Raw genomic sequence first — 12376 nt, forward strand, 5'->3', positions numbered from 1 at the left:
TTAGGACATTATTACCACATTGCTGCTCTTTTCAGCTGTAGCCTCTTGCTGATTGATACCAGTGTTCTCTCCCTTTTATCTGTGCAGGTTGACCACATTTTGGATCGCTTAATTATCCGTCTAGGTGTTTGGATCGGGTCTCTCTTCTATGCAGTTTAGTTTATGTACATTGGGTTCAAGTACATTTTTCCACTGGTCCTTTTTGGTCAAACGTTTTGGAGCTGTGAAGACCTCTGCTCTACAGGGCTAATGGCAGTCCACAGTTCAGGAGGGTCAGAAAAATTGGATCTAAAGAGACTACTAAGTTTCAGAACCAAAATGCTCTGAATCTTAAGGAGCTCGTCTCGCTGAATGCATTTAAAGTGATCTAAATGACTTGGAAGAAATGGGCTGTAGATGTTTTGAATGTTGATGAGTGTTTTGATAGTTTTTGTCTCAGCAATTTGTTACCTGTCGTCTTTTTCTTTAGTTATATGTCTGGAACCGTGCAACTTTGCTGCTGCCTTTCTAGAAAAAGAGATCTTAAAGAGGTTTAATCTCAATGAGACTCCAGTGGTGGATGTTTGAGGAGCAGTTTGAGCAGGCAGAAAAAACAAGGGCACCAGACGTATGTGGTGGGGCACCAGCACACAGAAAGTCGTGACATTTATAGTGAAGAGAGGGCACTTGACCACGTTTTGTCCACTGGTAGGGCACCGAAGAGGGCACTTTCGCAGCGCTTTGTTTTTGTTGTTGTTCCTCCTGGCTTTACAGAGCTTTATAGTGAGTTTGAGCTGTCCGTCTAACAACTTAACTGTTTTGGTTCATTGACCACAGCCTAGTTTTTGTCTGTTTTCAGCAAAAAGCTCTTAAAAATGCACTGTAACCTTGTCAGGATCAAACGGCAGACAAACAAGTGAACAACAAGCTGGTGAACAAAGTGGAACATTCAGCCATTGAAGTGCAGACACTTCCCTCAGATAACCAAAATAACAACATTTTAGTTGGTTTTTGCATTACATTGCCTGCACCAGGAATATAATTTGCTTTAAGCCATAATATCCTCATTGTAATGTCCAGCTCCTCCAGCTCTGGTCGGCAGTCAACATTACAGTGTCAACACCCGACAATGGAGGTCACCTCTGCGGATCGCTGCTGCACTCAGGTTGATAAACGGGAATAAGAATAAATGCACTTTTTAATCCCAAGCGTTAAAACTTGGTAAATGTCTTTAAGTTTTGTTTTGATAAGGAGCCCCCTAGCGGCAGACGTTGGGACACTTATCGTACATTTACATACATTTTATTGAGTGTGATTATGAGATTTAAAGTGTGCACATGAGTTCTGATTGGACACACGCACACAAAATCCCTCTTTTTTTCATTTATGTTTTAATGGTGATTTTTGAGTCTCATTTCCAACTCCAAATGAGACACAATGAGACTCAAAAATAAACTTTTCTTACAAATAGCACCTTCAAGGTAAAGGTCCCCGTACTTGGAGGGTGTTTACAAACACTGCACTAAATGAATGCTAATGCTCGATAAATGACGAGTGTGTAAAAAGGAATCTTTTGCTCACAAGTTGCCAACGTACAAAGGTGATAATATATCAGCGATGTGTTCACAGGTTGTTTCAGCTGCCCCCAAGTGGCCAAAAAATAAAAAGAATTTAAAATAAAAAATAAAAATCAATAACTGCAGGTTTAATTAAAGTCAGGCCTCTTTAAGCCCCCCCTGCTGGGATGTCTCCTGAGGATAACTCAGCTGGCAGCAGTCGTCTCTGATGTGAGAAAATAATATCAGAGCTGCACACGCTGGTTGGATATCCGGTTTTTTTTTTTTTACCCCAGAGGAGAGGAAACCCTTTTGTCAATGAGTTTTGACTGATGACAGAGAAGTGCATTTGTTTATTTATTTACTCATTTCTTTTGCTCACGAGTGAGTAACTCAGTTCATGCGCATCGTTGTGAGTCCTTGTCGAGGTTTCCCATAACTGCGCAGAGAGAGAGAGAGAGAGAGAGAGAGAGAGGCGGAGAGAGAGCGCTCCTCCTCCTTCTCCTCCTCCGTCTCTTCTCCACCACTCATCCCGAAAAGCCAACCCAAGACGGTCTGTCCTCGGCGGAGTCCTCTCATCATTTCCCCCCCTTCAACATAATGGGAACTGAATTAAAACAGCAGCGGTTCGTCCGTCTCCGGCACTTTTCCGTTCCCACCTCAGCAGGAGCGTTTGTCTAACGTGGCTCTCCTCCTCGCTAAATAACTTCTTCTTCTCCTTCTTCTCTCCCGGTATCGTTTTTTGTAAATAACCAAACCTGCGACTTGTTACTAAACTGCTCCGGAAGAAGGTCGCGTTGCTGTTGGATGGAGGATTTAGAATCGGTGAGTTGTTTGTTTGTGTCAGCTGTGTTTTTAGTTGCCAACCTGTTCGGGGAAATGATCTCCCTTTTGCTGATTGTGTTGAGGATGAGTGGCCAATCTGTCACCCAGAACATTCAGAAATGTCTCTTGAGAATCGGGTCACAGGCATCTGAATTCAGTCGTGAGTCGATTCTGAATAATCCTGAACTACTTTCATTAATTTGGAGTAAAATGCAGATTCATCTGTGGGTTTTCTTGCTGGAACTCAACAGGTTTTTGATCTCTTGCCTGCATCCCCCTCTCTCTCTCTCTCACACACACACACAAGAAGACTAGCCTTGTAAATGTGCCTGTTTATAGAGAAAACCTACAAATGTCCCTTTACATGATACAGCTGCTTTGCTGTGAACCGTGGTCCTGAGGAGGATGCTTCTTAACCGTAACTCAATAGAGAGGATGTGAGAAATACAGCCTTAAAGTAATTATAGGGAAGATGATGCTTAGAGGAAATTGCAGCATGTCCCCGTAATCACATTAAAGCTCACCCCATCAAATAGAAGTTATTTTATTTTGCACTGTGAAGATTTCTCACCCTAAGTGTGATGTTCAATTGTATTTGCATTAAAGATACTTTTTTGCTGTCTCAGCTAGACCGCCTTGTTAGGATTCATCCCCTACTCGATTACTTCCTCGCCAGATCTGCTCGTTTGCCGTCCCTTTGCTCTCTGACACATCTCTATCGCCCGTTTATCTCGTTCTCTTTGTCAGTCGGTCTCACTCTTTCTTCACTGACCTTCCTGCTCTTACAAACCCGCTCTCTTCCCTTTTATAGATGGTGAATGAGCTGAAGTCAAGCTGGTTGTGAAGGTGCTGGACTTGTTCCCCCCTACGCCCCAAGCCGGACACAGCATGGCGGCGGGAGTAGCGGCATGGCTTCCCTTTGCCAGGGCGGCAGCCATTGGCTGGATGCCCGTGGCCAATCTGCCCATGCCAGTGGCGCCCACTGAGAAGAACAAGCGGCAGGATGAGCTAATCATTCTTAATGTCAGTGGACGGCGCTTCCAGACCTGGAGGAACACTCTGGACCGCTATCCAGACACTCTGCTGGGGAGCTCAGAGAAAGAGTTCTTCTTCAACGAGGAGACCAAAGAGTACTTCTTCGACCGGGACCCTGACGTGTTCCGCAGCGTTCTCAACTTCTACCGCACAGGCAAGCTCCACTACCCACGCTACGAGTGCATCTCCTCCTATGACGAGGAGCTGGCTTTCTTCGGCATCGTCCCAGAGATCATCGGCGACTGCTGCTATGAAGAGTACAAAGATCGGAAGAGGGAGAATGCAGAGCGTCTGATGGATGACCAGGAAGACAACAAGGACGCGAAGCTGCCCAACATGACCTTCAGGGAGACCATGTGGCGGGCTTTCGAGAACCCCCACACTTCCACCATGGCCCTCGTGTTCTACTACGTCACTGGCTTCTTCATTGCTGTCTCCGTCATCACCAATGTGGTGGAGACGGTGCCCTGTGGCTCATCACCAAACACGAAGGAGGTTCCATGTGGCGAGCGCTACACCGTGGCCTTTTTCTGCATGGACACGGCCTGCGTCATGATCTTCACCGTGGAGTACCTGATGCGCCTGTTCGCTGCGCCCAGCCGCTACCGCTTCATGAGATCCGTCATGAGCATCATCGACGTGGTGGCAATCTTGCCCTACTACATCGGCCTGGTGATGACTGACAATGAGGACGTGAGTGGCGCCTTTGTGACGCTCCGTGTTTTCCGCGTGTTCCGTATCTTTAAGTTCTCCCGTCACTCGCAGGGCCTGCGTATCCTCGGCTACACGCTGAAGAGCTGTGCCTCGGAGCTGGGCTTCCTGCTCTTCTCCCTCACTATGGCCATAATTATCTTTGCTACCGTCATGTTCTACGCAGAGAAGGGTTCAAGCTCCAGCAAATTCACCAGCATCCCAGCCTCCTTCTGGTACACCATCGTTACTATGACAACGCTCGGGTAAGAGCAGAGCAGACACCTCTTTTATCTGGTTGCAAGTGCTGTGTGCGTGCGTGTGTGTGTGAGTGAGCGAGCGAGCGAGCGGATATCTGCCTCTGTGTGTGATGTGTGTACATGTGTGTTTGCAGTCGGGTCTGTTGTGTGCGAGCAAATGTTTGATTATGATTTTACTTGAATTATGTGTCTGACTCCGTAGCCGAAAAAGCCGCAACTGCTTCAGGAGTCGCCACCAACCTTTCAAAGATGTACTTTACAAACTTTCCGCATAATGATAAGAGACTACAGAGGAAATGCACTCTTCTCTGCACTGTGTTTGTACAGCTGGCTGTATTCTTCTTGAGGAAAGCAGCCATCAAGATGTCCAGTTCCAGTAATGGCTGTTCCATTGCATGCCCTTTATACATAACCAATAACAGAGAGAGGGAGAGAGATACAGGAGATTGCAGAGGAAAAGGGAAAACTTGAATGTGAAGCAGAAACATTAGATAGGAAATGGAGAATCATAGATTACACCATTACCTTCCACTCCTACTTGCCCTGTGGTTAGTGTCAATGCTTTCCAGTTCGGAAAGAAGTGAAACAGTGACTTTGCATTTCGAGAGCTCTCCTCCTCCTCCACTCGCTCTTTGTTAGTTACACTAGTTGCTGGCCTTGAAAATTAAGTGCCTCTTGGTACAAAGGCGCTGATGCAGAATATTAAAATGCTCTTCATTCTAAGAGGAGAGTGAGTGGTTCAGTTATATTTGCGTAAACAGGCAGATGTAATTATTGTTATTAACTCACAACTTAAAGTCATTTAGTAAAAGTACTAAATGTTGTTATTTTGCGCTGAATTCTTAATTGACCTGATGTTTTGTTTGCTTTTTACAAGGTCATGAATTGGCTTTGAGGAGCATTTTGATGCCTTCACTTGTCATCATATATTTCCACCAGACGTTTTATGATAGTGAGGGGAGGTGCGCATATATCATTAATTTAACACTTGGTGCACACACACACTCAGGGATCACACACTCAGGGTTCTGTGATGCGGCACTATTAGGCCTAATGGTAATGTCTTTCATGAGCGTCCCCTGTCGTGGATGTGTGAGTCAGGCTGAGAGGCTGACAAATTGCAGCATCCTGCTAAATGTCAGAGTCATGGAGGCCATAAATGGCTCTGAGCTCATTGCCGTGACACACTTGGCACCCTGTTATCATGTCCTGCCATTCACAACCTGCTCGGAAGATCTGGTGTTGAGCAGATGTTTGATTCCGGACCGGTTCTTTGGTCCGCGGCGTTCTCTGCTTGATCATGCTAGTCTCTCGCACGCTGCCTGTCTCTTCCCACTGGAGTGAGACCTGAGACGCTAAACGTGTCTCCTGTTGCTTTTACAGTGGGATTGTGGAAGAGCTGTGTGTGTGTGTGTGTGTGTGTGTGTGTGTGTGTGTGTGTGTGTGTGTGTGTGTGTGTGTGTGTGTGTGTGTGTGTGTGTGTGTGTGTGTGTGTGTGTGTGTGTGCGTGCGTGCGTGCGTGCGTGCGTGCGTGCGTGCGTGTATTAAGAAGGGGGTAGTTGTTGAGCTTGGCCTCATCAATAAAGCAGGGGCCAGAAGTGGGTGTCAGAGTGACTAATGATGTGGCCCACTGCATCTGCTGACTAATGTAAACCTGCCTGACATTCTGGTCTCTGCTCTCGGTTTACGTCATAAACACACACAAACTAACCATACACACACACACACACACACACACACAGAGAGATGATATTGAAGGCATAAGGCAAACATTTCTGTGTATTTGCATTTGTGTGCATGTTCAAAGATCTTGTATGTGGGTTTTTTTCTTGAGTGGGCGTAAGTCTGTTTCACGGGGTCTTCCAGTGAATGTGATTTCAGATTCGCAGGCAACATCTTTGTTGGAAGTTTCTCCACTCTTTCCCCCAATAACTTGCATTTAAATGTCTGGAAAAGTGTCTAGAGTCTCCTCGATGCAGCAATTTTATACTCATCTGACTAGATGAGATGAAAGCCAGCTCCCACAGACGATGTTTTCCTTGACTTCTCGTCTTGTTGTCTAGGTGCCTCAGGGCTTAGTGTTATGCTGTCGACAGTGTGTTCTACTTTGTTCTCCTTGTGGAGATGCTCGTATCATCTGCACTCTCATGTTTAATTTGCTGCTAACGTGTGAGCGTTTGCCCAGGTATCTGTGCGGGACTCGGAGTACGTGTGTGTTTTGATTTTTTTGTCCGTGCGTGTATGTCAGATACTGTGCTTACATGCACATGTGTGTATTCATTAGCTTTAAGACTAACAGCAACAAGGGTGTCCTATATGTGCCACAACCATGCTAGTTTACTCACAGTGGCTTTTTGAGTGTTTTGTTTATCCAACAATACTAATCCAGCCTCACTCACAGTCCATAATCCCCCAACAACAATGCTGAGTAAAACACAGGTGAATAGCTTTTTGAAGTGCAACGCTCCTGCAGAGTCTGGCCTTAGAGACACAAGCGGAACCAGACATCTAGTCATTGCATCTGACTTTTTGGTTGTATCAAAAGCGGATTAAAGGCAGACAGAATTGCAGGGGACATATTTTGGAATAAACTGGCTTTGGTACAAACAAGATAACAGTCTGAAATCCCCCCCCAAAAAAAGCACACCCTAAAGGCAGCGCTGCTCCTCATGACCAACTGGACAAAAAGAGATTTAGCCACCCATGCAAGTTAAAAAGCCACCAACCAACACTGCAATCCTCAGAGCCCTGTGCTCACTCTATGGCAGAGCTAAACAGCTTAGCTCAAATCCTGCAAATGAGGGGCAGGCAGGCAGTCAGGCACACAGTGGTGAGGCTTTAGCTAAATCAGAGACATTTAGGCAATAGGACCTGTGAGGGATTTTGTTCCCCAGGTTGTTAAACAAATTGATTTTGACCTTTGAGTGATAATAACTTTGAGCATTTGTCATATTTGGTTGAACCTGTACTGTAAACTGTATCCTGGCAGGGGAAGAGCAAGAGATGTTTTCTGGTGAGAGAGAGAGAGAAGCAGCAACTGCTACAGTAAACAAAAGCTTTTCATTACTGGTCCATATAGACTTCATGTTGCTGAATTCTCATTTGCATTGTGAAAGAGACATCATCAGCTAATGAAAGAAAACTTGACTTAATTGTCCTATCTTGCTCCCAGCAGCTGAGTTTCTAATGATCGCTAACAAGACCTTTTGTCTTTTTGTTTTTGTTTCATTTACTCATCATGATCTGTTCAGGGAATTTTGTGTTTATGTTTAGCACAGGGACAAAGTGCTTTTATGGCTTGCTTTTTATTCATAGTAAAATATATTGTCAAAGCTAAACCTCTTAACGCAGGAGCAAAAGTTTTTCCTCCTTTAAAGTCCTCTGTGCTGAATGTCAAGCTGAATTTTATCAAATGAAGGTGGACTCGTAAAAGTGTGCCATAAAGATGCCCACTTCTGTTTTTCATCTCTGGAGCAGCTTACCCCAAAAACCTCTCTCTGTTGTTATCCAGATAGAGTAAAAAAGCGGCTTAAAGCGTTATAGATCGTCACTTCCATCAGCCTGCTGCTGAGACAAAGGGTCCACTAAATAATGAGGCTATTGTGACTGATTGAGGAAGTCAAGCTAGCACCATTACAGCTCATGTATATACCACTATTAGCTTTTAGAGTAGAACGTAAAAAGTCTGAATAGCTCATAATTTTTCAATTGACCAATTAGATCTTTGTTGGAAGAATTAGGAATGTTGACATAATTTCCCTGCATCGCTTACTAGCTACAGAGCTAACTGCTTTTAAGTTTGAGTTTAAGTTAAAAAGTCAGTTTCTATCCTAGCAAACTGGCAGCATGTTTACACCAAATTTCTAAGCATTAAAGAGGCTATGTTAAACCTCACAATACTTGGCTGTAGTTTAAATGGAAGCCTGGTGTTTGAGGGTGTGAGTATTTCAACATCAGGGGTCAAAATTAGCCAAATTCTGGCCGGCATAACGGTAATTAATTTAGCTTACCTTTTACAACATTAGACAAACTGTGAAGACAACAAGATAGTGGGACAGTTTCAGATGTTAGGTATTTAAAATTATTCTAAACACATGAAGGCCTCAATATTGTTAAACTGACGTTAGCTTCCTACCAGGATAATGCTAACGAACTTACCGCCAGATCAGTGTCAAATGTTACAACTAATACAATCAATGGACTATCTGCAAGGACAATATTCAGCTATGAGTTAACCCAGTGAATACAGCATTTTCTTTTCTCCTCACTTTCCCTCCTTTTTGCCATTTCCCTCCAAAAGCAAGATGTTTTGCTTACAACATATGAATGATTTTGGTTTCCTTGTCACGTATAACCAGACTAGTTGCATACATCACATTGAAAAAGTGCTTCTTCTTAAATAAATGTGTCCCACAACCCCCATAAAGTGGTTGTTAATTTACTCGGCCTCGAAAAGCTTCTGCTTTTTTAAATAAACATTCAAGATCTGCATAATTTTTAATATATATTGATGGTAAAATGGCTGTGCTTTTGCTCATTTTCACACCAAAATATCCTTTTCAGAACATCATCCCCACTATTTTATTATTGCATAATTTGTATTTGATGTCTTGCAGTCATTTTACGAGGCTGTAACTGACAAAGCAAACAGTGTATATTTGTTAGAGCAATACAAAACAATTCTCGTAAAATGCAGTCTATTGTATAACAAGACATACCCGCTGCTCCCCACGCTTCTTGTCATCTTTGCGGACTCATTAGGCTGTATTGCATGCATAAGTATTGATGAGAGCTGGAGTGTTCTGGTTGTGTTGTAGTCATTAGCATAGCCACTCCTGAGTGTGATTAATATCCTTATCAAAGACCAGCTTCTTTTGATCACTGCTCCGCCAAGATCAATGCGCTGCTCTCCGTCTCCCAGACAGTCATACAGGGCCTTTCACATACGCTGCTGTTTGCAGTGGTTCTGCATGGGTTGCATGTGCATGTTGATGATGTACTGTACTTTGAGTGCGTGTCCCTGATTGTGTACATCGCGTTCACACCGTAATTGTCTGTCCATGCAGTATCTTCAAAGTATGCATGAGTTAACACCCTCTTTCGCAACTCCTTGTCAACAAGCTCAGATTTATAGAGTCTTTATTTTGGAGCCAACAGCCTGTGAAAGACGATGATCAATGCAGATGAGCGACTATTGATTTGGGCAGTAGTAAGAAATGTGGCGGCCATTGTTAGTGCTACTAATTAGAATTGGTGATGAGAGTATGACTGAAAGATAGCACCTAAATGTGATGCCACTGACCCCTTATCTTGGATTTATGAGAGCAGTTAAGGAAGCAATTTGTCCATGGTGATTTAGGTCTAGTCTGTTCATGACCTTTTTCTTTGGTGAGGTCAGGATCAGTGCTGAGCTGACCTGCACTCACATCAATTAAGACTTATTTGAAGTTTGCATAATGATATGAGATCATGAGTGCATGACACGCCTACAGTACTGCAGTGGGGTCGGGGCGTGAATGATTCATGGGTCTATCATGGCTACTGTAAATTCAACATGTAAGAAGAGATGTGAGATTAGAGCACTCAGCGTTCTGGTTAATTAGAAGCCATGTAATGAAATCTATGTTGAAATGCAAATCATCTACTCCGCTGTGTGTACAGTCAGAGTACTCCAGTGCATACACTGAACCAAATTTATATATATGAAAAAAAGTCCCCTTCAATATCCCCAATTTTCTCATTAAATCAAGATTAATTATTCATGAAATACTAAGAGTTATTATCATGGGTTTTCAAGGGATTTACTCATGGGATTGATATATGGAGATTTTCCAGGCAACATTTACGTTTACATTTGGCAGACAGTCTTATCCAAAGCGACTTACATTACTCTTCAGGATTCATCATTTAGACGACATCATCAGTTCAAGTTAAGGCATTAGCTGAACGTAATGATGTGTGCTGTACTAACCAGCTTATACTCGCTTTCTAGTGTAGATTTCAGTTTAAACAGCACCTGGCAGCCAGTCGTAATTTACTGTTAAATATTTTCCTTTCTGTTGAAAATATTGGACAGGCATATTGGGGGACGAACCTAGAGCAGCAAAAACTACGACTACTTACTTTACTACATTATGTAAAACAAAGCTTTGAGCGGGTTGTGTTGAGTTGGTACCATCAACATTATTCTCACAGAGAATCCCTGATTTTTATTCAAGGCAACGGTTTCATTTGGTCGCCTGTCGCTATAACTTCTGGGGAAACATCAAAAGATACTTCAGAGAGTGACGGAGAAAGTTGGCAAATGTGACTTAATGTGATTAGAACTTGAAAACACGACCTCATCTGTGAATATTTCTGCCGGAGTCACGTCAGATAGATTTTCATCAGCAATGGTGGTTGCTTAAGAATGAAGACAACAAATCCCATGATTCCACACTACTTCACAACATCATCAAACTGTGTCTTTAGTTTCGTTGTTGTAATTGAGGGACCCCAAGCAGCAGCAGTGTAAATGCAAATCAAACAAAAAAATGGCAATTTCTACACAGTTGAAAATGGAGCCTAGAACAGCTACATTGTATACTAGACTGCCATTTTTAGCACACGGGCATACACAGGGGCCTACGAAGAAATAGAGCACAGTGAAATGTAATGGACATAAAGTCACGGGTCAAAAATGTCACTTCCAAATGATATTGCCTGAAGCTTTTTTTGTGGTCTGTAGGTTGGCACAGTCATGTTTTCTTTCCCTAACCTTTGTGTTTTTTGCCTTCTTTCTGTCTTTTTTTGGAGTAGCAAACAGCCAATAAAAGCTGGGGTACAATAGGCATCTGGCAGGAATCCAGCTGAGTCTACAAACTCTAAATAACAGCTAAGAGACTGGAAAGGCTTTGTAACTTAATTTTAATATATCAGGGCTGGTCATAAATTATGGATTAATTACTTCTCCTTACCCACACTGACAGTGGTGGGTGGAACCCAACAACACAACATAACACAAGTCCAAATTCATAATAAATTGAATGGACTTAACAGATTATGCTCCTATTTCTCTTATTCCTGAGGAGAATAAAAGCCACGTTTGTCTATAATATCTTTGTCCTCACTTAAAGGCAAGAAAATGAAAGCTTAGCGAGCGTGAGGGTATTAAAAAAGGATTAGCACACCTAAAGTCACCTTTGGCCTTCAGGTGGTTTCTATACAACGCTGACCTCCAGCTGAACTCTGTTATCGAAATAAGTCTTCGCGATGGTGACACGCTCACACACATATACGCACAAAAGCATGTATCAGAAAAGTGAACCTCAACTTTCACCTCCCAGGTGTTATTCTCCCTCTGTTTGTCTGTCCTCCTCTACATCAGTCTCCCTTCAGAATGGAAAGAGAGATACTGTGCTCCATGCCACTGCCTCTCACCCAACCCCTCTGACCTCTATTCTCATTTCTCCAGCGACCAAAGAAAAACACCAGGAAGGAGGTCACAAAATAGAAAAGTCAGTCCATTTTCACCCCTCACACCTCAGCTGCTTCTTCTCCCTCTGTGTCTCTGGAGTGGCCTTTGTGATGGTCAGGGGTCGGCCAGCCAGTCAGTTTGCCGTATTCTGAACACTGAAATTTTGACCGTTAACTGAAATTCGATAAGGAGTTTTTTTGTCTCCAGATGGCAAATCATATTGACTTGATTACCAATAGGCAAAAAGACTTAAGTTAGTGCAGCCATCACTAATTAATTACTGGCTGTGAGCTTCAGAGTGATTATGCTTATAGTGGTGGACAATATGGATGAAATCTACCTCCACATTTCATGTGATAGCATCAGGATATCAATTTTCTATTGAGCACATTTTCTGGAAATATAGTTGAGACACATAACAAATAATTTCCTCTTCTTTCTTCTTCTTCTTCTTCATTTTTGGAGCTAGAACTCTCAAATAAGTCCAAAAAACTAGGCCTGATGGACTTGGAAAAGACAACATGCAACATATTTTTGATATTATGATAAAATACAACCCATATTGAAGTTTGTAT

The 12376-nt window shown here is 43.0% G+C and overlaps 1 protein-coding gene across 1 annotated transcript in view; it reads left to right on the top strand.

The window, feature by feature from the left end:
* The first annotated feature begins 2074 nt into the window (after positions 1-2074).
* Positions 2075-12376, top strand: part of kcnd3 (potassium voltage-gated channel, Shal-related subfamily, member 3) — a 110763-nt gene continuing 100461 nt past the window's right edge. Inside the window, exons 1-2 of the mRNA XM_084366391.1 lie at positions 2075-2360; positions 3172-4351. Coding sequence (XP_084222517.1) covers positions 3249-4351 — 1103 coding nt within the window. The 5' untranslated portion in view covers positions 2075-2360; positions 3172-3248. The remainder of the gene's footprint in view (positions 2361-3171; positions 4352-12376) is intronic.

The sequence above is a fragment of the Pagrus pagrus genome (genome assembly GCF_965226575.1).
Source record: "Pagrus pagrus genome assembly, chromosome: 11".
Taxonomy (NCBI): Eukaryota; Metazoa; Chordata; class Actinopteri; order Spariformes; family Sparidae; genus Pagrus; species Pagrus pagrus.